This window comes from Mesoplodon densirostris, chromosome X (genome assembly GCF_025265405.1).
Source record: "Mesoplodon densirostris isolate mMesDen1 chromosome X, mMesDen1 primary haplotype, whole genome shotgun sequence".
NCBI lineage: Eukaryota > Metazoa > Chordata > Mammalia > Artiodactyla > Ziphiidae > Mesoplodon > Mesoplodon densirostris.
Window position 1 is genome coordinate 4,893,161 of NC_082681.1, and position 27,801 is coordinate 4,920,961.

General features: G+C 51.6%; 2 protein-coding genes across 2 annotated transcripts; both read right to left on the minus strand.

Annotated features, from left to right (window-relative positions):
* Positions 1-4,106: 4,106 nt before the first annotated feature.
* Positions 4,107-9,382, minus strand: CNGA2 (cyclic nucleotide gated channel subunit alpha 2). Its single transcript, XM_060087301.1, is given in 7 exon segments — positions 4,107-5,512; positions 5,811-5,917; positions 7,205-7,312; positions 8,304-8,384; positions 8,386-8,457; positions 8,959-9,051; positions 9,273-9,382. Coding segments are annotated over 7 exon segments (1,977 nt in total).
* Positions 9,383-20,089: 10,707 nt separating this feature from the next.
* On the minus strand, positions 20,090-26,188 carry FATE1 (fetal and adult testis expressed 1). The gene is given in 4 exon segments (XM_060087959.1): positions 20,090-20,221; positions 20,994-21,072; positions 24,936-25,053; positions 26,083-26,188. Coding segments are annotated over 4 exon segments (435 nt in total).
* Positions 26,189-27,801: the final 1,613 nt, after the last annotated feature.

Sequence of the window (27,801 nt, forward strand, 5' to 3'; positions counted from 1 at the left end):
AGCCAGTTATGGGAGAGAAGCGGGGTTGGCGGCCAGCGACAAGAGGGAGAGAGTCAACTGAGGAGGTGGCTGGACAGGCTGACGGAGGGCGCAGAGATAAGCACTGTCCGCCTAGGCTGACACCCACGTGCTCACTCAGGCGTCCATGCTGCATCCACACAGGGGTTAACATTGGTGCACGCACACACGCATTCACACACTCACACGCCCCAAGCTGCACGGATATTCCTGCTGTTACTCCTTCATCCTCTTCTCAATGAACAAACTGTGTCTAGATGAGAAGAGACCAATTGCCAAACAGACACTGGCAGTCCAGTGTGCAAGGGAGTCTCACATAGAAGGCTGTGGTGGGGCTGAGAGAAGGAGGAACTGAGTTTTAGAGGAAGAAAAGGCAGAAAAGAGTGATCCATGCAGAGGGAACAGCATGAGGAAAATCCTAGAAGCCTAAGAGAACACAGGCATTCGAGGCACCACAAAAACTTAGCGGTGACTGAACTCGAGGATGTCTGGGGAAAGGGAAGCCAAGGAGAGAGTGGGAGCTGAGAACCCTGAAGTCTGCGTCTCAAACCAGTGGGCTCCCCATGTGACCCAGATGTGTCACCTGCTTTGGCCTTGGGAAAACCATATCCAAGACACAATGTTCACCTGATTGACGTGGACTAGAAGTCATGTACCCGTTGGTGCTGGACTGAGGTGAACCAGGCTCCAGGGAGAAATGCTGCAGATTTCTTGCTGAAACCAAGGCAACATTCTTCAATGCAGTCATCCCCCTGCCTCTGGGCCCAGTGCCATCCTAGGGCTACAGAACTAACATCTACTTGCGGTTCTAGCACATGGTGGAAACTGTTGTCCTTAGCGCAGCCTTAGCCGTGAGAGTCTGGGCAAGCAGCTGGCTGCTCTCCAAGGCTTCTACCTCCTAGTGGCTTAGCCTTTCTGGAAGTGAAGGGGCTTAAAGCCTTTTCTTCCAGTCCCATACCAAAAGCGAGAGCATACACAGAACACTGGCCTATCATGAATGCTGCCTCCCTACCTCTGCCACTCTCAGGGACCAGGGCCTAGGCACGGGTAATGTTCCAGATCTCTCCAAGTAAGTCTTCCCCTGACTAAGATTTATTACTACAAGCTAGGGAAGAGGCCAAGAAATTACATTAAATTTAAAAAGAAGTCTGGCTAGAAGAATGAATCCCAATAAAAATGAATGGTGACACCAAAATTTGGGCAACAAAAGAAATAAATAAATAAACTGGACTACAACAAAATTAGAGTGTTCTGTGCATCAAAGGACACGATCAGCAGACTGAAAATGCTACCTATGGAATGGGGAAAATTTACAAATAATATGTCTGTTTTGGGTTAATTTCCAGAATATATAAATAACTCCTACAACTCAATAACTACAAAAAACAAATAATCCAATTGAAAATTGAGCAAAGAACTAAATAGGCATTTCTCTAAAGAAGACAAACAAATGGCCAACAAGCATACAAAGAGATGCTCAACATCAATAATCATCATGGAAATGAACCTCAAAACTGCAAAGAGACACCACCTCACACGCATTAAGATGACTACTGTCAAAAAAAAAAGCAGAAAACAACAGGTGTTGGTGAGGGTGTGAAGAAATGGACCCCTTGCACACTGTTAGTGGGAATGTAAAATGGTGTAGTCACTGTGGAAAACAGTATGGCGTTTCCTCAAAAAGTCAAAAATAGAATTGCTATATGCTGCAGCAATTCCACTTCTAGGTATATACTCAAAAAAAGTGACAGCAGGAACTTGAACAGACATTTGTACACTCATGTGCATAGCAGCATTATTCATAGTAGCCAAATGATGGAAACAACCCAAGTATCCATTGTCAGATGAGTGGATGAACAAAATGTGGTCTATCCATACAATGGAATATTATTCAGTCTTTAAAATGAAGAAAATTCTGACACCTTTTACAACACAATGAACTTTGAGGACATTATGCTAACTGAAATCAGCCAGTCACAAAAGGACCAATACTCTATGATTCCACTTATATAACATATCTAGAACAGTCAAATTCATAGAGACAAAAGGTAAGATGGTGATTGCCAGGGCTGGAGGGAGGGAGACTGAGGAGTTGTTAATTAATGGGGACAGAATTTCAGTTTCACAGTTTGAAGAGTTCTGCAGATTGGTTGCACAACAGTGTAAATGTACTTAGCACTACAAAATCATTCATTTAAATTTTCTTTTTTTTTTTGTGGTACGCGGGCCTCTCACTGCTGTGGCCTCTCCCGTTGCAGAGTACAGGCTCTGGACGCGCAGGCCCAGTGGCCATGGCTCACGGGCCCAGCTGCTCTGCGGCATGTGGGATCCTCCTGGACCGGGGCACGAACCCGCGTCCCCTGCATCGGCAGGCGGACTCTCAACCACTGCGCCACCAGGGAAGCCCTAAAAATTTTAAGATAGTAAATTTTATGTGTACTGAACCACAATTAGTAGAGAGATAGAGAGAGAGAGAACTGGTATGCACAAAGGCATCTGAGTCTGCACCTAGATCTTCCTGCCCACTAATTAGCACTTGTCCTTGGGGTTCCTGATCATCTGGTGGTACCCACTCAAGTATCTGAGCCTTCAGGAGATCCTCACCAAATCCTCAGACATAGCCGGTGTTTCTGTAAAGACATGGCTTCTGGCAAATGGAAACATAGGTGTTTTGGTGTGTTCACTTATTGTCCCAGTGAATAAACATTCTCCAAATTCCTCCTCTGTGCCAGGCATGTCTCCAAGGCTACAGACAGAGCAGTGAAGGAGACTGTCTTGGCCCTGCCCTCAAAGAGTCTGGAAACTGGATCCATCAAAATGGACCACCCAGTGTGGTAAAGAGCCAGGACAGAGACACGCGAGCAGCCTAGAGAGGGGGTGATTGACTGCCTAGTGTGGGAGCCGGTTCAGTCAAGGGAGCCTTCTCCAACAAGTTGTTACCTGAGCTGAGTCCAGAAGGACCAGTAGGGCTTAGGCAGGCAACAGAAGACAGCAGAGGGGATTCCAGGCGGAGTGAGTCCTGGGTAAGGGGAAAAGAGAAATATGGGGAAAAGAGAGGGGTTGAGGTAGGAAGGGAGAGAATGTTAGCAGCGTGGAGCAATAACCACATATAGTTCAAAGGAATTTATTAACTTGTAAGTGTCTCTACTGCAGATGTTAACTTGAAGAGTCATTCACCCACCACTAGCCACAGGGCCTCTTCAGAAATGCTCTGCATAGAGAGGTGATGACCAGAGCTCCTGCCCACCACCTTCTCCAGCACTGCCTGATGGCCCACTGCTAGTTCCTCACTCCCTGCTCTGGAATGGACTCGAGACCAGGAGCATCATCATCCCCCTGGTCTAGAGAAGACCTCAGGGGTCGCAGTCCTGGTTGGCAGACAGGCAGACGGATCAACAGAGCAGGACTTGGAGTGAGCACCTCCTACCTCCCCCCTTCATATTTTTGTCTGCCTTGAAAGACAGACACTGAGACCAGTGCTAAGTGTCTGCCGCCAGTGCTTGAACTACATACTCATGCAGGGAAATGGAGATATTCAGAACACATATTAGAAAAGAACCAAGTGAACTGTATATAAAATAGATAACCAACAATAACCTGCTGTACAGCACAAGGAACTCTACTCAATACTCTGTAATGGCCTATATGGGAAAAGAATCTAAAAAAGAGTGGATATATGTATATGTATATGTATAACTGATACCTGAAACTAACACAACATTGTAAATCAACTATATTCCAATAAAAATTTAAAAAGAAATTTTTTAAAAAAGAAAAGAACAAAGTGGGTGGTGACTAGGTACAAAGGAGCCCAGAGAGATGCTGCTCTCCTCTTCCTTCCTTAAACTTGGACAGGCTGAAGCTTCTGGAAGCCGAGCCAAACATGGTCTGCACTCTGCACAAGATGGGCTGTTATTTGGACTTGGAGAAGGGCTTCTGGGTGATTGAGTCAAAAACCTGCTGACAGAGAGGCTTCTGGGAGAAATCAAGGGGACATGGGGGTAATGCATATATATGTGGGGACCTACACAACTCTTCTAGCCTCCGGGGTCAAGGCCAAGACTGGAGAGGCAGTTGGGCCCAAGCCATTATGGCTTCTCAGCAGCAGCTGGCTTGGGGCTATTCATTCCATCTGACAGGTAGTCGTCCTCATTATTCTGCTTCATCTTGGTTTCCAAAACCATGATGCGCTGCTTGAGCTTCTGCTGGGCCCCTGTGTACTCAGCCAGCAGGCAGGCAAAGCGAGTGTACAAGGTCTCCATGTTGGTTTCCAGCTGTTCTAGCTTCTCCTGCACATCCACCTTGATGCTGGCTGCCTCCTCATTCTCATCCAACAATCCCTCCTTCATCAGGATCTCCCGGCATCTCTCCTCCAAGACCCTCTTGGCATCAGGGTACTCCGTCACAGCTTCCATAAGATCATCCTTGGACAAGCAGAAGAGATCTGAGTAGCCAAGACTTCGGATACTGGCTGTGCGTCGATTGCCCATTTTGCTGCCTTTAATGTTAAGGATACTGATCTCTCCAAAGCAACTCCCAGCCAAGAGTAGGGCATACTGAGTGACACCATCATCAGCCACCACTGCCAATTTTCCTTCCTTGATTATGTACATCTCCTTCCCAATATCCCCCTTGCGGCAAATGTAATCCCCGGGACTGAAGACCTGAGGACGGAGCTTTAATACCAGCTCCACCAGCAGGCCAGCCTCACAATCCTGAAAGATGCACACTTTCTTGAGTGTGGACAGGTGGACATTGATGGCTATCTCAGCCCTCAGCTTAGATGGCAGTTTCTTGAGAACTTCCCGCTCATCCACACTCTTCTTATTGGTCCAGAGGTAGTCAAGCCACCTAATGACCTTGGCTTCCATCTCCTTGCTGACCTTTCGGAACTGCATATAGTGTTTGACAGCATCGGTCTTGGCCTGGAACTCAGCCCGGGTGGCGTTCATGTTGGAGATCATGGAGCCCACATTTCCCACGATGGTGGCAAAGATGAGGACACCAATCAGGAAATCAAAGATGACAAATAGATACTCCTCATCTTTTACAGGGGGTGGTGTCTCCCCAATGGTGGTGAGGGTCAGTGTAGACCAGTAAAGGCAATAGATGTATTCCCTAGACAGGTAGCCATACTCAGGGTCAGTGATGTTGGGGTAAACCCAGGTGTCGACCCCAAAACCAATGGACTTGGAGATGGCGTAGTAGATGCAGGCATTCCAGTGGATGATGACCAAGATGTAGAGGACCAGGTTGCTGATGCGGAAGATGTTGGGGTAGCTGGTGCGTGTCTCAGTGTGGTCAAAGAACTCAAACATGCAGGCAAAATGTAGCAGGCGGTTGAAGCACAGCTCAGGGCTGTGGAGGCCCACAGCAAAATAGATCAGGTCTGTAGGGATGATGGAAGCCACATCCAGCTTGAACTGCAGGGTGTGGATGTAGTTGTCCCACAACTTCTTGGTATCTTTGACCAGCAGCCCCTGCTCCAGGAAACCTGGTGGAGACACAGCCAACATATCACCTCTGCCTTCAGGCCTGTCCCTCCTGGTAGACTAATGTTCAGCAAGGAACAAAGTGATCACTCAGCTCTCTTTCCCAAGGAGGGGTATAGGAAACTCAGAGCATGGCTGGCCGTAAGTACCCTAAGAGATCACCCCCAAATCACCACCAACCTGTGCCCCAGACAAACATTTGAGGCTAACACCATGCCAAGATAGCTTCCTGAGAATTTGGATCCAAGCCTTTGGTCTTATGGGCCATGGCCTTCCTGCACATCCCAGTTATCCACTTACCTGTGCACAATTGGATGAAGAGGTCTGCGATGTAGACCACATCTGAGAAGTAGTCCAGCACCAGCCACACTACGTAGTAATCTTTCTGTAGGTCACTGGAGCAGGATCTGCAGGAAGACAGGGCTGGGCTTCACCAAAAGCTAGCCAAGGCCCCCTGAAGTCCCCAAACTGATTGCCCACTGTGAGCAGGGCTTGGGATGGCCACCAGAGGCACTGATGAATCACAGTCAGTCCGCTGCCCAGAAGACACATACTCACATATTCTCTGACTACTTGGTTACACTTAGAATAAAACCCAGCCCCCTCCCCTGGCACACAAAGCCTGTCTGGTGCTTCACCTGAAGCCCTCCAGCCACACTAAGCCATCCTGAAACAGGGGCTTGGCACCTTGTTGTTCCCTCCTCCCAGAATGTTCCCTCCACCAAACTCAAGCATCTAAATAGCCGACTTCCTCTTGTCACTGAGGTCTCAGCCAAGGTACCACCTCCTCAGAGAGGTCCACCCTGAGTGCCTTTTCTCTAGTAGCTCCCTTCCTCTGGTCCTTGGACTCATCTCAGGCATTGGTTTGTTCATGTTCACTGTCAGTGTCCCCCACTAGCCTGAGAGCTCCAGGAGCGCAGACACCACGTGTGTCTTTTTCACCATATTGTCCCCAGCCCTGAGCACTAAGCCTAGCACCCAGTAGGTGCTCAGTCAAATCCTTGCTGAATGAATGACTGAGGTAGGGGATGGGGGGGGCAACACTGTCAGGAAAAGCTACGTGTGGAGGATGACTTCGGAACTGAGACTGCAAAAAGAATCTCCATAGGTTGAAAATGGGGAAAGGGAATTTTCTCTTGAGGAAACATCATGTTCTGATCCAAGAGTAGTGAGCGCTGGGGCTGGGGTATGTCCAGAAGGTGGAACTAGAGGGAAGGGCCAGGTCCAGAGGGCCTTGAAGGCCACGCTGAGCTCTTGAACTTCATCCTGTGGACAATGAGGGACCATTGAAAGGTTTGTGAGGAAGGCCTGACATCATGAAATCCCAGTTTCTATCAACCATGCTAGTTTCAAGTGTGGAAGATGCATTAGAGGGGCAAGAGTGTCTGTAAGGAATGGCTGCAGGGCTGTTGTACTTGCCCCAGGGAGAGAGGGGGCCGGCCTCACCTAGGACAGTATCGGTGTGGATGAGGAAGTAGGAAGAGATTACAGACACCAGGAAAAGGATAGACATGAAGCTTTTGGCAGCATGTTAAATCGGGGTGGGGTTGAAGGAGCTGGGGGTTAATAGGGAAGAGGGAGGGGCCACTGGCAAGCAGGGAATCCAGAAAGAGGGCTGGGTTGAGGTGAGCTCTGTGTCCACAACTGGGACTGGGTTGCTTTGGCCACACCCTCCCAGACCACCCCCTGCTCACCTGGCCACCAGTAGGCAGCAGTTGTAGAGGACAGGCATGGCAATGACAAATAGCCAGCGGTAGTACCAGTCCCCAGCTGGATCCAAGACAAACAGTTCACATTTCTTCCTGAGGAGACAGAGGCCAGGCTTGGGAACTAGCTCCCCAGTGTGGCCCCAGCCCAGCTTCCAGTAGACAGGGGACCCTGAAAAAGCAACACCTAAGGGTATATGTGGGGTGAGGGACGGGTTGTCTTAGGGCCTCATTTTTCAGGAAGCCACAACCTGGCACTGTGCATCTGAGTAGAGCTTGGTGGGCGAAGAGACCCCACATGGGCCCACTGGCTCTTCTGTCCTCTGGAGGTCTCTTGCCCAGGGGGTACATGAGGGGTAGTGCTTTCACTGAGGCGGGCTTCAGGCCCTGGGGAGGGACGTCCACAGCATGGTAATGAGGGCTCAGGGCTGGTTCCCACATCCCTCCAGGGAAGAGAGGGGAACTCCAAGCAAGCGAGCATCACGTGCTTCCTGTCCCCGCCCCCGCCCCCACTCCCTGTTTAGTCCCCGGCCTCCAGCTTCCAAATCACTTTCCCAGATGCTGTGTCCTGCCTTGGCAAGAGCTCTTTTCCCCTACTGGCCAGACATCCACAGTCGCCTACTCATTCCTCAAAGAACAGACCCTCCAGCTCCGCCTTCTCTGGCCTCCCCGCTTGTTCTGTCTTGCTCAGTTGTTCCTGGGCCTTCTCCCGCCAGGCAGCCCCCAGCATGGCCTCTTCAAACACCCACCCCTGTGCTCACATGGGCACCGGTACTGGCATCACCTCCACAGCATTCCCTATATGCACCCTCCTCTGTATTTACTGACCGCTAGAACCCAGGCTGGGCTGGCGCACCATTGGCTGAGCCCTCTCCCTGCCCACGTTCAGATGAGCAGCAAGAGGACAGCCGGCAAGAGGCAGCTAAGGTGAGAAAAGCCAGCAGGGGTTCCTGTGGCAGGTGGGCCACTGGCTGTTAGAGAGGACATAGGCCCTGGTCAGCCCCTGGCTGTGGTATGAGAAACCCCACCACACCCTCCGACTGCATGCTTGGTAGCCCTTCCAGTCCCACAGGCCGGACAGCTATACTTGGTGCCCTTGCCCTCGCTGTCCTTGTCGCCTTTGCCACCTCCTTGCTGTGTCGTCACGGTCTGGAGCTCAGGCCCACGAGTCAGGTCTGGGCTCCTCCTTGCGGAAATTCTTGTTGGCCCACTCTCTGATGACCCCCACCAGGCAGGCAATCCTAGAGAGGCGAGAAGAGAACTGCACTGTGGAGAGAGGACCTGCGCCGAGGACAGGGGGAAGGGGCTCGGGTGTGACTCCCAGCACAGCAGCCTGAGGGGTAAGGGGCTAGTCTGGGAAGACTTCCTGTAGGAGGTGCCATCTCTGTCGATTGTGAAGAACAAACAGGGGGTCTCTGGGGCAAGATGGAGATGATGCTAAGGCAGGACAGGTCAGGAGGAAGGTTGGCTCAAGCTTTCGGATTTCCCCATGGGGCCTACAACTCTGGGCTGGAGACCTGGGAGCCCTCTACCTATACCCTTCCGCTGGGAAGCATCTCTCCTCCCAACACTGCCACAGGCACGTCTGAAGAGGAACCTGCACTGCCACTCCGAGCCTGCTCACAGGAGCCTCCTCCCGAGAAAAAGTTGAGCTAGGACAGCATTGACAGTGCTTCCCACAGGTCTCGATAGAGAGGCCCCTTGGGACGGAGGGGTTGCAGCAGGGCAGTGGTGAAACCCACCTGCGGAAGGCACCCCTCCTCTGCAGGGGGGCATCCATCTCTGCCAGCCTCTGTAGTTCTGAGGAGATGTCATCGTTGGCCGCAGACTGTGGCCTGCAGAGGAAGGAGCAGGGGTGACCAAGGGTTTGTTTGTTTGTTTGTTTGTTGTCTCCTATTAGCACTCTCCCCTCCCGGGAGATGCCTAGAAATCCCGTCGTCCTTTTAGAGGCTGTCCTTGAGCCAAAGATTATTTACTCTGTGACAATGAGGCACAGTTGGGAGAAAGTCGCAGCCTCAAGACCACCTCTGCAATGATCCAGCCTCAGCAGACACACCTGTTGCTGGCCCTGTGGTCATCTTCACCATTGACCTTGATGGCAGGAGGTGCACGATGGTTGTGGTTATTGGCTGGGGAGCTCTTCACTCCATTGGCTTTTTCTGTCATCTTCCATGTACAACCAGGACCCTCACCTGCCAGGGAGAGGCCCAAGAGGAAGGTCACAGAACACCCTGGCACCCATATAAGGCAGGAGGGACTCAGGTGAGCACTGAGAACAGAGCCGGGGCCCACTTGGCAAACCCCAGCTCCCCTGGGTATTGCTGTGGCAGTGCAGGGCAAGGGCATCTGCATCACCAACGTGGCAGGCTCCAAGCACCCAGGAGATGATGGTGCTCTTCCCACCCCCATAGGTAATTTCAAAGGCAAACAGTGCTGAACTGCATGATGTGTTTCTTTTCCTTTTATCTCAGTGAACTTTTTGACATATGAACTAACAAAGCTAAAACAAAACAAAACAAGAAACTGTTTAAGCCATCTTCTGTTGTCTGGCACAGGCTTAAGCTGCTGAGCACCTCCAAACTAGCCACTGCCCCCAAATTCCTGCCCTGTGGGAGGAGATGTATCTCCTTGGCCCAAAGAAGCTGCCACCTGCCCCCACCCCCAGCTCTCTGGTTCTCCTCAGGTGGGAGTCCTACCTCTCACTGACTTTTTCACCAGGGGCAGTGACTCTGGGGATCCTTCTTTTCTGCTCTGATCACATTCTCTCCGGCACCTCCAAGCTGAGGAACAAACGGTAGCCCGGTGGATGGGGCAAGGAGTGAGGAAGAGAGAAGGGAGGGCTCCCATGGGCTCTATAGGCAGTGGTCCAAATCAGGACTCTCTCCTTTGGGCTATGGGGAGCCTTGTAAGGGCTGAGCAGGAGCATGACAAGGACAGCATTATATTCGAGAAAGATCCTTCTGACTGATAGGTGGAGACTGGATTAGAGGGGGAGCAAGAGTGGAGAAGTCTGGAGAAGACGGTGCCAATGAAGCCCGAGACAAGGGGGAGGGGATTGGGTGTGTGGAGTGAGGGAGAACAAGTGGGTGAGGCCACGCAGGAAGAATCCTGGAGAACCCCAACATTTAAGAATTGAGTAGAGGAGGAGTCATCCACAAAATGGACTGAGAAAAAGCATCCTGAGGGGAAAAATCCAGAAGAGAGACAGGAGATGGTGATCCACCATGTGTTTTGCATGGGGTCAGGGAGGATAGGATGGCGCTTCCCTGCTGAGGCATGCCCCACCAGATTTGGTCAGAAATGATGAGCACGCCCCGCGGATTACCTACTGCTGGAGCTCATCGTCCCAACCCCCTCCCCAAGCTTGCTCCAGCTTCTGAAGCCATCACCATGGCGATGGCAGGCACCTCAGGCTCTGCAGTGAGTGGTAATAACAAGCAGCCTCAGAGCCACTCGCCTGTTTCTCTCTGTGGGACTGTGGCACCAGGATGCTAATGAGGGAACCTGAGGGAGAGGAACCTGGATCCCTGAGTCCCTGCTTGAACCCTAGAGGTAGCTGACCATGGAGACAGAAAGTTCCAGGCAATGCAAACAAAGCTGGGGCCTCTTGCACTGATCAGGTTTCGGTGCTGGCCTCCTGGAAGCCTGAAGATGAAGAGGGGCTGGAACTCAGGCCCAGAGTGGAACACGTTAGAGCACTTTTCAGGGGATGAACGGCAGGGGTAGAAGAGGGGCAGTGAAGGTCAAGTTCACTGCAGGGATGGAGGGGTCCCTGGTGTGGGAGGGTGGACCCGGAGTACAGAGTGAGCTATGCTTACAGCAATAGGGCAGAGGAGTCCAAGGCCCCCCAGGGAGGCTGCAAACACCAGGCCGAGGATTTGGGACAGCCTCTTGCTGATAGAGAGCCAGCGTTGGCCCTGCCTGCCACCACTTGGACCCCTCCTCTCCTTACTGATCATCCCCAATAGCAGTGGTACTGAACCCACAAGAGGGACAGCTCTGGGGGCACATGACAACATTTATGCCCTTTATAAGTTTCTGGCACCAAGACAGATTCCTCTCCCATGATCCCTGCTCCTTCTCTGCCAGGAACAGGCTCTTCCTTCTGTCTGGCTGCCCTGCATGCTCTGCCACCCACATGCCCCTTCACGAGAAATGCCCCCTCAGACCTCTCACCAGGGAACAAGGGTAGGCAGCTATCCCCAGCCCTCAGGCAGCTAGGCCAGTGCTTCCCATCTGCGCGTTTGCTCCGGAAACTTCATCCAGTCCCAGACTTCGCTTACCATTATGTCCCCACCCAGGCGTCTCTTCCAAGCTGCCCACCCATATCTCCAGCTGCCTGCTGGACACCTTCTTCTCTGAGGTGCCTCAAACCCAACCTACCTAAAACTGACCTTGACATTTTTTACCTACAAATCAGCTTCTCCTCCAATTTCCCAACTCAGAAAGGGACCTGTCCTCTTCGCAGTCACCCAGGCCAAAAACCTTCACTCATCCCCTCCAAGCAGCCCCCGTTCTCAGTTGATTGTCCCCCCGACAAAGTGTCAAAAATCTTTCCATTCACTGCCCTCTGTCCCCAAGGCCCCGGCCTGGTCTCGAGCTTTCAGAGTCACTCTCCAGGCCTGCTGCAGCAGACTCTGACCAGCCCAGCGCTCACTGGGGTCTGGACTGGAGGGGAGACATGGACACCACCTGGCTTGCTGGCAGTTCAAGCTCTGAGAGGGGATGAACGTCACCCCTCACCCCACCATAGCATGAGAGCAAGGCTGAGGGGTGAGTCCTGAGGAGACTGCGGAGGACAGGCCCCAGGAGATGGAGTCTCAGGGAGGGAGGAGCCTGCAGGGCCACATCAGGAGAGCAGGGCTGCCGGCAGAGCCTGACTCTTCTTCCCCCTGAGAAGAGAGCTGGAGCGGCCCTGCGTCGCACACTAGGGGCCTCGCTGGTGACCTCATCAAGAGCAGCCTCAAGGAGTGATGGTAGAGAAGACTGTTTGTAGGGTTTCAGACTCCTTTTACAAAAAGGAGATAGTAAAGCAAGTGGAAGGTTTTTGAGGAGGGATGGTGAAAATATCTCTGCTTGTGACCAACCCCGGTTAGGGCTGGAGCTCATGAAAGATGGATAGAATGCGTGGGTCCAGGTACCAGAGGAGGTGAGAGGTGACTTATGAAGAATGCAGAGGGGAGGGGTCCCTGATGAACAGGCCAGGAGGGGAAGGAAGTGATAGGCAGACATGTTAGATGGGGGTAGGGGAACAGTGAGAGACAGGTCAAGAAGCTCACTCATGCCAATCCCCAGCATTCTCAGCAAAATGGGAGGGGGTTTCATCTTCAGAGGCATCAGGCAGTGGTAGATGCGGATCTTGCAGGAGGCCAGAAAGTTTGCAATAGCTGCTGCAGGAATGCACTGGAGAAACAAAGCAAGTGTGAGGGCAGGGCTAGGCTGCGTGAGGAAGACTGCAGATGTGTAGTTGGCAAAGAGAAGAGAGATGGGCAGGGGACCCAGATAGGAGGGAAGCTTACAAACCAAGGGTAAGGCACCATAATTCTGTAAAAAGCCCAATATCAATCGTAGTGCACTTCTGGGCCTCCCTTCTCGTCGTCCACTAGTTGAACAGCCAGCCCAAGACTTTTATAGAAACCCCAGCCTGGTCCAGGGAGTCTCTTGGACCCTGGTTAAAAGCATTCTAATGATGATCCCTTCAGAGATGTTAAGGCCAGGAAGAGAAGGAGGAAGCTGGAAATACAACCAAGGCTCGAAGCCAGAGCTACTACCTTCCAGTCTGTGGCTCATTCAAATCTCACCGCTGCCCAGTGCTCTTTTAGTCATTCATCTATTCCATGCATATGGTCAAGGCACCTGGTGTGCACCAGGTCTCCACAAGGTGCTGAGCTGAGAAAGATGAGTCTGGCAGAGTCTCTGACGTCAGTGTTGCTCCCAAAATAAAAGAGAAAACCAGGAACACAATTCATCCTCAGAGTCAATTCTCTGTCCACATCTATTCTGTTTCTCAGCAGCATTTGACACAAGTTAGGCACTCTCTCCTTCTTGAAATAATGGGTTCCATGCTCCTGGTTCTGCTCCTGCCTCAGTGGCCACTTCTTATTAGTGTCCTCTGAAGAAACCTCCTCCTCTTTCCTGATTCTAAACTTTGGAGTGTCCTGAACTCAGTGATTGAGTAGATTCCTTATCTTTTCTCTCTTTGTCACTTCGTCATCCAGTCTTCTGGCTTTAAACACATCTGTACACTGATGACAACTTCCCAGCCTCTCTCCTGAACTGCAGTTTGTCTCCCTGACGTTACCACTTGGATGTCGAATCTCAGGCTGAATATGTCAAAAACCGAGTACTTGATCTTCCCCTCAAAACCTTATCCTCCAGTACTCGTCAGCAACTCAACAAAGGTAATGCTGTTCTCCCAGTTAGTCAAGTCAGAAGCCAACAAGGACCTACTATATAGCACAGGAAACCCTACTCAATACTCAGTGATAACCTGCATGGGAAAAGAATCTGAAAAAGAATTGACGTATGTATATGTATACCTGAATCACTTTGCTGTACGCCCGAAACTAATACAACATTGTACATCAACGATAATCCAATGAAATTTTTTTAAAAAACCTTAGAGTCATCCTTAACTCCTCCCTTTCTTTCATACTGCCACACATTGCAAATCATGTGCTAGTAGCAATTCTGGCCATTGCGGTAGAAAAAGTCCTGGGCAGCAGACAGAGAACCATGCCAAGGGGAGAGTTGTGCACGTCATGGGTGGCATGGAGGTGGGCAGGCAGGCAGACATAGACAAGGAGAGCCAAGAGGACGCTAGAATGGGGGGGTGGGGATGTAGGGGGCAACTTCTCGTTCATTGAGCAGCTACCACTGCTGCTAACACTTGACCTAAGTTAACTCATTTAATTCCCACAAAAATCTGGCAAGGCTGATGCTATTACTATCCCCATTTTACAGATTCACACCTAAGCAATCTGGCTCCAAAAGCACATTCAACCATAGGGCCAGCCTGGAAGGTGAAGAGAGCCAGGGACGTGGGCATGAGTACCAAGAGGAGAACTAGGTCAGCACTGCACCAGGCACAGCGGCTCTCAGGGCTGACTTTGAGTGTGGAGCCGAAGCTGCAGTGACCCCTTGTGCCCCAGGCCTGGAGGGACAGTTGGAAGGGGCTCTGCAGGTGGAGTGAGGGCCTGGCACTCACTGGGCAGGCGTGGCTCCTTGATGCCAGTTTGCCTCTGGCTATCATCAGCCACCTTGAGGTCAGGCTCGAGGTTAGCACCTCCATGAAAAAGATGCTTGACCACTATTTTTTAAATGAATGAAATCTCCAGTGGGACATACGGAAAACAGGACTTTGCCCAAGAGGTCTGGCAGAACAGTGTGCTTCGTCATTCCTTTGACAAGGGGCAGGAGCCTCTAGTGTGGACACCATTACATCAGAAACTTTCCAAGGTTGGGCTGTTTTTGCCACCAGAGGCTTTATTTCTTTACAGATAAAGATAGGACTGGGGCAGTGTGTCTGACATCAGCCACAGTCAGCCCACACCCCAGGGGAGGCTCCTCCTAGGACAGACAGCACCCTAGAAACAGCAGCCCATCCCCCCAGCCCCTGCTGTCCTTACTGAGAAGCCACTCCTGCACTCAACATGTCCCAAACTGACATGACCCTCTGACTCCAGCCCCAGCTCCTATCTCCCGAGTGCCTCATCTTGAGAAAGGCACATCTTTCCCCACCTGTGCTCAATCCAGAAACCTAGGTAGGAGTAATCCTTGACACCCCCTCTGCATTCTCAAATCCTGTTGGTTTTACTGCTGAAATCTCTCTCTGGTACTTTCTTCTCTGTCTATCCTGACTGCTGCTGCCCTAGGCCTGGCCCCAGCCCGTCCTCTCCTCTACCTTCCACACCACCAAGGTGAGTTCAGTCAGTCCACACCTGGATCTATCTGTCACTCCTGCTTCTAAAACCCGTGGACAGATGCCCTCACCCTAGAAATAAACTTCATCAGGACAGGGACTTGTATGTTTCGTTTTCTCATTAATCCCCAGAGCCTAGCTCCATGGCAAGCACATACATATTTTAGATGTGTGAATGTGAATGAATGAATGAATTCCCTAAACTTGCTCTGCACATTCCGAAATCCACACCTTGTTTCATGTTCACTTTTTCATTCTTCATTTGTAGCATAGACTTATCGTGTCTTCACAATGATTTATTTGCTTATTTTCTGTCCCCCACTAGATGATTACATCTATGTGAGCAGGGACCAGGAATGCCTTGTTCCCTGCTGTGTCCCAGGACTAAGGATAGTGTCAGGTACTCGTTGAATGGATTGAAAGCTCATCTATGTAATAAATTTCAGACTCTGTATTTGGGCATTCAAACCCCATCCGGATCTGAGCAGACACATATTTGCAGCTTCATCTCCAGTGGGAGCATCTCATGTTGGAGCCTGGTGGGGGGGGGGTGGACAGGGCTAGTCCTGGCAGTTCTGAGGCCACCATGGCACCCAAGCACCCACCAGGTACACACCTTGTCAGTCACAGTTAGGACTCAACTCCAAGCACATGTGCCCAGTCCAAGCACCCAGTGACCCTCCCTCTGGAGAAGGCAGCCCTCACCCTGGAAGCCTGCATTTGACAAGTGGTACTAAGGGCTCTGCCCATGCTCCGCCAACTGCAGGGCCCACACCTTGGCAGGAGATATACAGAGTTGGCTGCCCCAACACTAGCTGCCTCCTCTTGGCCACAGTCTGACATGGATGGAGCTGCTACTTGCTGGTCTGGGCTCAAGCTGAGATGCATGGCAGGCTCAGCTGGACAGCCAAAATGGGAAGCCTATCCCTGCCCCAGGCCTGTTGGCTGGTTCCGGAATCTTCCCTCAGCCAGAGGCTCTAATGGCTTCACTGCAGATGCATTTGTCAAAATGGCAAAAAATAAATAAAATAAAATTCAAAAAATCAAAAAAAAATGGCAAAGGTGCTGGCCCCCAAAGCCTGAGAGGCGTGCAGCAGGTGCTCTCCTTTGAGGCTGTCCTGAGGAGGCCAGGCTGCAGCTCGAAGGGCTGAAAGCAAAGGCTACAATCCCAGCAGGGTTTATGGGAGAAGTGCCGTATATATAACCCCACTCCTACATCTGTTACTCCTCATATGCAGGGAGCCAAGAAGCTCCAAGTGGCACGGTCCCCATGCTCTGAGGCTCGGATGCCCAGAAATGTCCTGGACCAGGCAGGCAGTGGGGGCAGATGCAGGTGGTGAGGCCCACAGACTCCTCCCTCTCTCCCACCCCACCCCTCCTGGCCAGGCAGGCTCTCAGCCCCTCCGTTGTCCCCTAGGAGGGTGGCAGGGAGGGTGGCTGGAAAAGGCTTGGAGCAAAGGCTCAGCTGCTTCGAGGCAAGCCTAGCATCACACTCAGTGCCTCCGTGCTCCTAAAGGCCCCAAGACTGCATTCGTGTACTTTGACCAAGGACAAAGTCTCCCCACACAGCCACTTTCGCTCAGCTCCCTGGCAGACCAGGCACACGAAGGCCCATGTCAAGCCCAGCTCTAGGACCTACACACGTTCACGGGCTCTAACCCTGACCCTGTGGAGGCCACCGGCCCTTCCTCACCAGTCAGACGGCTTCAGAGGCAAGGCGTCTTGGCCACAGTCAGCATCTGTTGGTCCGTCCGAGAAGCTTCCAATCAGAGACGAGCCCTTGGGGACTCATCAGCACCTGCGGCCAGCAGAGACCTCCCAGTGCTCCTGTCCCCAGGCCAGTGGGGTCCCCGAACCCCGAAGTAGCTCACAGCTTCACAGCTCTCAGTCAAAGAGCTGCCCACCCTGCCCAAGGCCAGCAGTGGCCCAGAGGAGCTCATGCCCACAGCTGAGGCAAAGTGGAGAGGCAAATCCCAGAGTGGCACTTGCCCACTGGAGAAGTTGTACTGCCCGCTGGCTGGACGCCTGACCTTCTCACTGTGGGCCCTGCACACCCCAGGCTGCCAGCAGGTAAGGGTTGGATGCCAGGCTGCCTGGCTGTGGAAGCTGCTTGTCTGCCCAGACGCAAGAGCCAGCCCCTCCCAAGCTCCCCGAGGAGGCCTCCCTTACATAGAGCACATATTGCTCAGGGCTTTGTGTCTGGGGACCCAGAGTCACCTGCTCACCACCCCCATGCACCTGTCTCCAGCCTTGTTCACAGTTCCAGCCTACCTCCCTGGCCAGAGGGCAAACCACAGGGGAAACCTGGGAGAGAAAAGAGGTACCTGAGGTGGGGCAGGGTTGGGGGGAATCAATTCCTTCCCCTCCAGGGTTCCCTGGACTTGGCCTCCAAGAGGGGTCAGGGTTGGGGAAGGGAAAGGGGGAAAGACCCAGCCCTCTCTTCAGGAGTCAATTAGACCAGAATTGCTGCTGGGGACCCTGGGCAGAGGCCATCCAGCCAGGGAGCCCTGTGGAGGGGCCAGCAAGGAACAGCTCTGGCTCCGCCCTCTGGAGGCCTCTGGGGATGGAGAGGGCAGACAGGGCTAGGAGCAGCGAGCAGTCACAGCACAGGGGTGGAGGGGCAGCCAGGGCCCAGACCAGGGCTCCACCTTTGCTCACTGAGCCCGGGAGGCGTTTCTCCAGGAGCCTCCACACTGTTTGTCTGCACCTCAGCTAAGGTGCTCCCAAGGGTGAACCTTTGTTTCACAACATATTTTCAAGCAGACTTTTCTGCACACATGTCTGTGTTCGCTCACACGCTCACTCCCACGGCCCAGAGGGTAGACCTTGCCCAGCCCCGCAGAAGTCTTCCCTTCCTCTGAGCACTCCCACGTGGCCGGGTTGGAGCAGAAGAAAGGAGCAGCTTCAGGAGAGGCACCTGAGGGCCGGGGGCTGGACGGGTGGCCTGCAAAGAGGCAGCCCGGCCTTCCTCCAGGTCCTCAGGGGATTCCTGGGGCTCCAGGGCCCACTTGGCGGGGTCCTCCCTGGGCCTCTTGGCTCTCCTGACTCGAAGCACTTGTATCTGGGCACTGCCTTCTCCCCACTCTGCAGGTGTCTTCCTCTGGCACCCCAGTACTCTCTCTTCTCTGGGACCAGAGAGGGAATCTTCCAACTGTTTCTTCACCAAATGTTCTTGCTTCTACTCTCAGCAGAGCCCGAGCTCCAGCAGCCATGTCCACGGGACGGCACAGGGCCGACAGGAGACCCACGCCCTGCTGTCAGACGTACCACAGGCCCCGGAGGCTCAGGAACTCCCTCGTGGTGTGGAGCCCACTGAGGGCCAGAGAGGGCAAGGGCTCAAGTCTCTGTCCCTCTCACCATCCCTCCTCACTTGTGTTCTCTCTCTCTCTCTCTCTCTCTCTCTCTCTCTCTCTCTCTCTCTCACACACACACACACACACACACAGGGTCATGTTTATTTTATATCTAGTAACTAACACTCTCTCTCACCTTTATAGATGGAGAAGCCTTGACAGACACTTGGGGGCTTGGGTAAGGTCCGTTTAGCCACTAAAGCCAATGACAATGTAATGATCTAGGTCCTTGCCCCTGAGAAATGTGTGTTTACCCTTTGGTCCCAGGGAAAGAGCAGCAGCTCTTCTGAAGGCCTCCTGCAGCCCAGTACATTTGCCCTGAGGCCAGGCCCCAAGCAGTCACACTCCTGCCCTCTTAGGCCAAGTCCCACTGCCCTACTCAGCAATCTGCCCTGTATGAGGTGAATGTTAAAGGGCTGTGGACACAGGGGAGAAGGGTTCAAAGGCCCTCTGTGTGGTCTCCCATCCAGCCTCCAGAGCCGAGTCGGGGTTGGTCCCCGACCAGTCTGTAGGAGGCAGGCTGAGCCCTAGACCCTAGATGGGTTCAGGAGACCCTAGACCCAACCCTGTCTCGGTCTTGCTAGATGACCCCGGGGCCATGTTTCCCCTCTCTGAGACTCAATTTCCTCCCGAACAAATGGAAAAGTCTCTGTTCCTGTCCAGGAGATTCCTCTGACTGAGTTCCTGTAACACCCAACCAGGACAAGCTACTGCTGCAGAACCGCTTCCCCATAAGCTGTCGCTGGTGGAAGCCACACAGGAAGGACCTTGCCAAACCCTGCCCCTAAGGAGGCCCCCGACTGGTCTGGCGATGGGGAGGGAGGAGGGGGCTGGGAAGAGGGAACCAAGGTCATTGTCTAGAGGGGCTGTCCCCACATGAGTCCCGGATGCAAGAAGCTCAGCCACCAGTGTTTGCTGCTATCACTGAACTTTTTTTTTTTAATTTTTTTTTTTTTTTTTTTTTTTTGTGGTATGCGGGCCTCTCACTGCTGCGGCCTCTCCCGCTGCGGAGCACAGGCTCCGGACGCGCAGGCCCAGCGGCCATGGCTCACGGGCCCAGCCGCTCCGCGGCATGTGGGATCTTCCCGGACCGGGGCACGAACCCGTATCCCCTGCATCGGCAGGCGGACTCTCAACCACTGCGCCACCAGGGAAGCCCTCACTGAACTTTTATTGAGAACATTCTCTGCGCAAAGCCCTGCACACAACATTGAAGAAAACAGGGAAGACACAGCCAAGCCCATGCCGAGGATGGAACAGAAGGGACGCTGAGGGCCCGGAGTCAAGGTCTAGCTCTAAGATGGTCACCATGGAGCCCTGACAGGCAAGCAGGAACTACCTATCACTGGTGTTACTGTGGGGACAGGAAGCCACCCTCCTCATCCTCCAAAGGGGCTGCATGCCAGCCCATTCAGGCCTTTGGAATTCCACACTTCCTCCACCTTCCAGCAGCTAGGGCTTCCCTCAGGCAGAGTTGGGAAATGGCCCTCATGCTGCTGATGGCTGCTGAGAGTTGGAAGGAGGATGGGCAGGGGTGGCCGAGGGAGAGAAGAGAAGAAGGGGAGGAGGGAAGGGCTCCAGCTCCACGGCGGGTCGGCATCACTGGCGCATCCACAGCCAGAGGTTGGAAATGCAGGTAGACAACAGCATGGTGAAGAACACGGCTTCCCTGTGGCGCCAGGTGGCACCCTGGTCCTCCACAGCGCGCAGATGCCCAGTGATCATGTGCAGCTGCAGAGAGACCGGAGCCGGCTGGTGGGCAAGTCTCTTCTGGGGAGGCCCACGGCACACCAGTAGGCGGAAAAGTAGGACGTTAGCACAGGAAGGGCCTCTGCTGCCCTTTGGGAGGCCAAAGTGTCTCTGGGCAAGGAGAAAGCAGAGCAGCTGAGACCAGGGGCTTGGGGTGGGCCCAGAGGGACCTGGGGGCTGGGCTGCCTGTGTTTTCAGGTCCGGCCGCCTTGCCCCGACCCTGGTGTCCTTCCCGTTGTCCGGAAGAAGCCAGCCAGTCCCAGCTGTGCCGGGGAGAGCCGGGAAAGGTGTGGGGACAGCAGCACCAGAGGGAGGGCCCCAGGATGGGGTGACACGCTGGGCCCAGAGAGGGCCACCAGGGAAGATGCCCCTCCATGGCCACACCCATGCCTGCTGGGGACTCTTCCTGAGGAGACCTGGACTTTGTGTGAATGAAGGCGAGCCCTCACTCAGACCTCTTGGCCTGTTCTCTCTGCATAGACTTCTCCTATCCTCTGACGTTCCCTCTTCCTCCTCCTTTTCTCCTCCCCTCTCCCTTCCCGCATCTCAGGGAGAGAGACAAGGTTGAGGCCGGGCGTTAAAATAGGACATGAGCCAAGACGGCTGCGAGGAAGGGGAGGCGAGCCCGACTTCACCTCCAGTGCTAGAGGGTAAGATGATTGGAGAGGCTGCGCATCCTCAGGGTGGGTGGCCCCAGCCACCCCAAGACACCATGATTCTGCCTCCACCCTCCAAGTGGGTCCTGGACACTCGCCTGTCTTCTCATGACCTCCACCTCCAGTCCATTTAGTTCTTCCAGGCCTATCTCAGTGACCATATCTGCCTCCGAGATGCTGGGAAGGAAGAAAAGACAGAGACTCAGAGCTTCTGGTGGTCCCAGGCCGGGCCTGCCAGGATGCACAGGAGGGCCATGAAGGCAGGCGGGTAAGGTGGGGACAGCGTCCAGCTTCTCTGGACAGTGAGTCTGTCGGCCTGCGGTCCTTCCCTTCCCGGGTAGCGGTCCTCTGCCAGCACTGTGACATGCAGACATTGGCTGAGTCTGAGCAAGCACTGAAGGGGAGAGGAAATCCTCACTTTCAGAACCAAGGGAATTAAGGCCTAGCAAGGTGACCACAGTTCCCAAGGGCACACAGGAAGCACCGGAGCTCAGGAGAGAACCCTGGCTACTGGGAAACCAGGGTGAGCCCAGTCATTCCCTCAGCCTTCGTTTTGATCCATCTGCTAATGACTCCTGGGACTGAGGGAGCGGGTCTCTGGCCCAGAGCTCTGGGGTCAGAGGGGTCTCATGCCCTGAAGAGCCAGTGTGGGCCAGAGGAGCAGAATATGCCCGACCTGCCTGGGTTCAAATCTCAGCTCTAGGATTCCAGGGCAGGAGGAACTATTTCACCAGCTGCTTGTTTAACACACACTCACCACATGCCAGGGACCATCCTCTAAGCACTTGCCAATACCAAGTCATTAAATCGTCATCAAGACCGTTCGAAAGGGGTATCACTATCACCTCATTTTGAAAGAGGAAAACTGAGACGCAGAGGGCAAATAACTTGCCCAAGTCACACAGCTGGTAAGTAGCAAAGCAGTCATTGAACCCAGGACGTTTCACTCCAGAGGTTGTGCTCTTAACCATGACACTAACATGCCTCTCCTTTTTGACACTGCGTCCACCTAAGACTCCATTAAAGTGACAGCAAAGACAGGAAAATAGTATAAACCCATAAGAAACAAGATAACAGGAGAGGCAATGAAGAATGAAAGCGCTCAACAGGATTGTAGAATTCAGAAAGTGCCGATAAAGAAACCCAGCAAAGCAGGCCTCTGCTGGGCTCGTGGCTCTTGGAAGCAAATGGGGAGCAGCTGAGAGGGAGCTCCCTTCCCGGCAGCCCTCCGAGAGGACCCAGACCTGGAGTCTGCAGGACCACTAGGGTGGAGGAGGACTGAGGTAGAAAACAGGAGCACTAACTGAAGGTCTGGACATGGAACAGTCACCCACTGCTCTCATCCCATCTCGTAGGCAGCCGGGGACTTACCCTGAAGCCCAAACCTGAACTAAATGAGTGGGAAAGCGGAGGTGATGGTGCCTCAAAGTAGGACCCTCTGAATCTCAGTGCTTAAGGATACCGGGCAGGACAGCCAAAGCAGAACCTGCCATCTGACAGGCCTCACCCAGACTCAGCCTTCTGGGCTGCCTCTTCTATTTGCCTCATTCTTAGAAGGAAATAGACAACTAAGGCTTACCTGTCACCTGAGAAAGACCTGCAGCCCTCCTCTGTTCCTTAGAAAATGTTAAAGTGCAAGGTGGAACATCTTCTGTCTAAAGGATTCTCATAAGAACTTTGCCACCACGCTCCATTTGTTGTGATAGGACAACATTTCTTTTTCTCAAAAGTGCACACAGATATTGGTGTGATTTTGTGTGTGTGTGTGAACAGTAGTACTTCACAGCCATAGTATTTTATTTTCTTCTTCCCCCTCCTCTTCTCCTCCTTCTTTTTCTTCTCCTCCTCCTTCTCCTTCTTCTCCCTCTTCTTCTTCTTCTTCCTAAGATACCTCAAAAATAGCATTAAAAGGACAGTGCATGTCAACAAGACTCCAGGACTATAACAGGGAATTAGATGGAGAGTTTTCTCCTAGAACAATTTCCACACTATCCCCTTGATTTTCCTATATCTTGGGATCAGAAGGATAAAAAGTGTTTTGAGAGAGTTGAAGGCAAAATAAGGATCAGTGACTGGGGTGTGCTTGTTCGTTTGTTTGTTTGAGATAACATATTCTAACACATCAATATCATAAGAATTAATTTAACAATATCTGTAAGCTCAATGATAACTTATGACCATCCATCAGATGACAGGTCTAACTGTCCAAAAAGAGTTGCCTTTTTACTCTTTTGCTTTTAATGTTAGAAACCCTCTACTTAGAATTATATACACTGTAAAACATTGGATTTTTATTTACATTTGATGGAGATTAGGAAAATCTATGAACTGCAGCAGGTCCCAGCTTCCCTCTGTTAATTATTTCCAAAACTGTTATTTTTATCTTCATACACTTTTAAAGGCACACTACATTTTTTACCCCCAATGAACAGAACAGTATTATGAATTTTTTGCTCTTTCAGGTTGTGGTTCTCTCAGAGGTAGTAAGGGTTCCATTAACTTTTTTACTGAAAAATAAATAATGAGTAAATAAGTAGAATTGAGAAATTTAACTCTAAATGTCTAAATTTAATTTCTAAATTCAATTTAAGGACTCTAGTTTTTAAAGGTGTCCTCCCGTGGTCCTAAGAGGTAACTTTAATTAATCCAGAGGTTAATTAAATACCCCTAGCACCTCCACCTCCCATGTCAGTGTCAGGGCATGAACCTGACCTGCTGGAGCATCTAGATTTGAGTTCAGCCTTAGGACACATGAATCCAGTTCAATATTTCTGGCTTATTTTCATTCCCAGGAGCTCTGTGACCTGGGAGCTCTCTTTCTCTTTATTCATTGGGGGTGGAATAATATCACCATTTATTGTAACACTCCCTAGAACAGTCAGTTCTCCCTCCTCTCAGGTGGGGTTGCCTTTCCCCAGTAACCTTTGCAACAGTATAACAACCATGTTTCTGCAACTTGCCCTCATCCAAGGTGAATGTAGCTAACAGAATCAGCCACAGAACTACCAGACTCAAGTAGTTTCCTAGAACAGTCATGTCTCCCTCCTCCCCAAGATGCCTGCCTTTCCACAGTATTTGATGCAACAACGGGGCCACCATTTTCTCTAGAACATTCCTTCAGATGGTGAGGGTAACTTAAAAGATTCATTACAGAACAATGGAAGTCAGGTGACTTTCTAGAACATCAGTTCTCCCTCCTTTCCAACCCGGTTGCCTTTCCCCGGTAACCTTTCCAACAGTATAGCCACCATGTTTCTACAACTTTCCCTCACCCAAATCGAACGTAGCTGAAAGGATAGGCTACAGAAGGACGGAACTCAGGGGCTCATGTGATTCTCTAGAACAGTCAGGTCTTCCTCTTCTCCAAAATGGCTGCCTTTTCCCAGTATCCTTTGCAACAGTATAGCCACCATTTTTTCTGGAACATTCCCTCACTCAAATTGAATGTAGCTTAAAGGATTGGCCACAATATACTCAGATTCAATTGACTGGATTTCCTAATAGCCAGGGAGCATATGAATTTCACTTGCCTTACCCTTGTCCAAGCCCTAAGATATAAATACAGATATATTTATATGTATATCTAGATTTACATATTTATATATAGTTATATATAATTATTTTTATATATTTTATGTAGAAATAAATAATTATATATATAAATAGATATAAAATATAGATATATAGAGAAAATATACATATATAGATGTACATATATAAACAGATATATTTATTCATTTATTAATAAAAGAAAGTGTCATTTCACACACCCTGGACTTTTGTACGGTAAAGTATATATGTACTCCCCAAGCAATGTGTGCTTCAGGCATTCTGGGCTCTAGGTTGAACTGCCAGCCAAATAAATAATGGCCCTGACCTCTTGCTGGACCTTGCTGTCCTCGTTTGCCTGCCTAGTACACAGGAGCTTCATCCTTCCCCCAAAGTCAACATCTGGCCCTGCTCGACTTACTATCTTCAGACTAGAGCTGGTACTCCCAAACCCAATGCAGCCACCAAGTTTAAAGGGCCCCATACAGTACACTTTCTTGGACCAGGTTGCAGCCATATTCCAAACCGCAGCAGAGCCAGCAGCCTTTAGATCCAACTTCTGTTGCCACTGACAAACACCCAGGGACTGGGATCCATGCTCCTTCATTTCTAGGGTGAAGAACAGAGGACCCAGGAACACCCATAGAGGCTATACCAAGGTTTCATGGGCACAGAACACACCAGAAAAAGGATAGGGTCTCCCAACTTCTTAGGAATCACTCGACACCCATTCACTGATGTCTACTGGCTAATCCCAGGTCTCAGTTTCTTCGTCTATTCAAAATGTAGCAAATATTTACTGAGTGTCAATATCTGGGCTAGGTTATTTAAAAGCCAGCAATGGCCAAGAGACAAGATGGCAGCAATCAAGAAACTGACCATCTCTGTGTGTAGAGAGAATGGGGGAGGGGGGCAGAAAATAGTCCACCAGTGTAGATTCAGATCAAGACGTACATGCTGCCAAAATGATAAAAACAGGATAACAAGACAGAAGGAAGGGATTATTTCTAGAAAAGTCAGAAACAATATTGAGGCAGAGACCTGAAAAGGAGTCCAGCCATGGAAAATCTGTGGAAAGAGCATTCCAGGCAGAGGGAAGACATTGCACAAAGGCTGTGAAGAAGAAACACTCTTGGGGTGTTATAAGGACAGGCATAAAGGCACAGTGGAGTGGGTTAGCATGCCACAGCGGGAAGTATATTGAGGAGATGACCTTGTTTGGATCTTGTAGATCATCGTAAGGAGTTTGGATTTTACTCTAAAGGGCAGAAGAAGGCTTTGGAGGGTTAGGAGAGAGAGTTGATTTGATTGATCTTATAAATTGAGCTTTCTGAATGTTTTGCAATAGACACACTGGTAGCTTGGATGCTGGGGGGGGGGGATGTTGGTCACAACCTCCTCCATCACAGGCTACAAAATGCTCACATCATCAATCCCTTTCCCCCCAACTCGCCTGTCACTCAAACCACAAATATATGTGTAGGCACACCAAGGCACAGACACACACATGTATCACACATACATGCAAACACACACACATGCATATATGAGTGTCTGCCTAGCCACACCCACACGTTTTCCAACACACATGCACAGGTGCAGACACCCAAGGAAAGGGACATTACAGGGGATCCTCACCTGCTGGGATCACGTGCTCTTAGTTATACCCTTGGCTTATAGGAACCAGTTCTTCAGCCATGGACATTTCTATGTCTTCTTTGATGTTAGAGGGTCCTCCTGCCATCATAACCAGTTGCTCACTTGTAAGCTGTGGCCAAGAATGCACAGGGAGCAGGGCACAGAGGATACACTTGGCAAATCAGCTCTTTGAGGGGTAGGAGCTCAAGGAAGATACACCTGGACATGGGGGTGGAGCCAGACTCCCTCTCTGGGCTTAAGCCTTGGACCCAGCACCTTCTGTTCCTGCTGTATCTTGCTGGCTGGGTTCGAGGCCTTCTCCCATGCTACTCTGTAAGCAACTTAGGAGAAGTGACAAGGCTCAGAACCTTTGCCTGTGAGAACTGCCCTGGCTCTCGGGTCATCTGATTTGACCCCACTGGGGGGCAAGTAGGCTCCACCCAACATCATTTCTAGATAGAGGCAGACTAGCACAGGACTCCAGAGTCAGTCAGTGGCCAAAGCAGGGTTAGATCCCATCATGGCTTCTGCAAGCTCAGCTCTGGCTAATAATCCAGGCCACAGCACCCTTAAGAAAGCACCCTCTGCAGGGCATCCCCCGCCTTCCCCAATCCAGAGTTCCCAGACAAGGGACATGGCTTTTCCATGCCCTGGGTCAGCCTGGACAAGAGCCATGAGAACCAAAGTAGGGACGGGCAGGAGAAGAAGGACCTGCCTACAGCCACCGAAGCCCCAAGTGTCCCCAGCCCTGCCCGCCCTGGTCTAAGTTCAAATTCTCCCTCAGCTTCCCTACTGATTAAACCTCTGTGAGGGTCAGGCTTATGTGGCCACTTGGCTAGCCTAAGGCCCCCAGTTATTCCATCAAGCACTAGTCTAGGTGTTGTTATCAAGGCATTTTGTAGCTGTTGTTAATATCTACAATTGGTGGACTTTAAGTAAAGGACATTATGAATCCTTGATAATGTGGGTGGGCCTCTTCCAATCAGTTGAAGGCATTAAGAGCAAAGACTGCGGTTTCCCAGAGAAGAAATTCTGCTCAAGACTGCAACATCAACCCCCCCCCCCCTAAGATTCCAACCTGCTGAACTGCCCTGCAAATTTTGGCCTTGCTAGCCCCACAGTGGTATGAGCCAATTTCTTAAAATAAATTTTTCTATACACACGCACATATATATGCACATTTATATACATACACATACATCCTATTGGTTCCATTTCTCTGGAGAACCCCGACTCATACAAGCTCCAAAGGTGAACCCTCAGCTCTTGGGAACAGCCCCAGAGCCCCTGGGGAAGAGGAGGTTATTTGCAAAAGAAAGCAAGCACAGCTGGGACCAGGTGGGAGGGAGAGGAGGGAAGGGGGGAGGGGAAGAGGAAGGGAGGAAGGAAAGGGGCAAAGGAGAGGAAGAGGAGGGGCCGGGCTCACTTAGAGAGGGTGGCACGATGTGGGCTGCCTGACCCCCTCCGTGGCCCCACCTGTCCAGCTCTGGGAACAAGCTGTCCGGAGCTGAGCTGACAAAGGCCCTGCCTGCATTCCTGAGGACCCTGGGAGAAGCCCTCTCCAGCTCCAGGAGAGCAGCTGCAATGAAATCTGAGCTTTCTGGAGGGCCACCTCAGGAGCAGAGAAGTGTGCTCTGTGGGACTCTGGGAGCCTGGGCAGCAGAAGCCGTGGGTCTCTGGCAGGCCAGGGCTGCCAGACTGAACAGGTAAAACTATAGG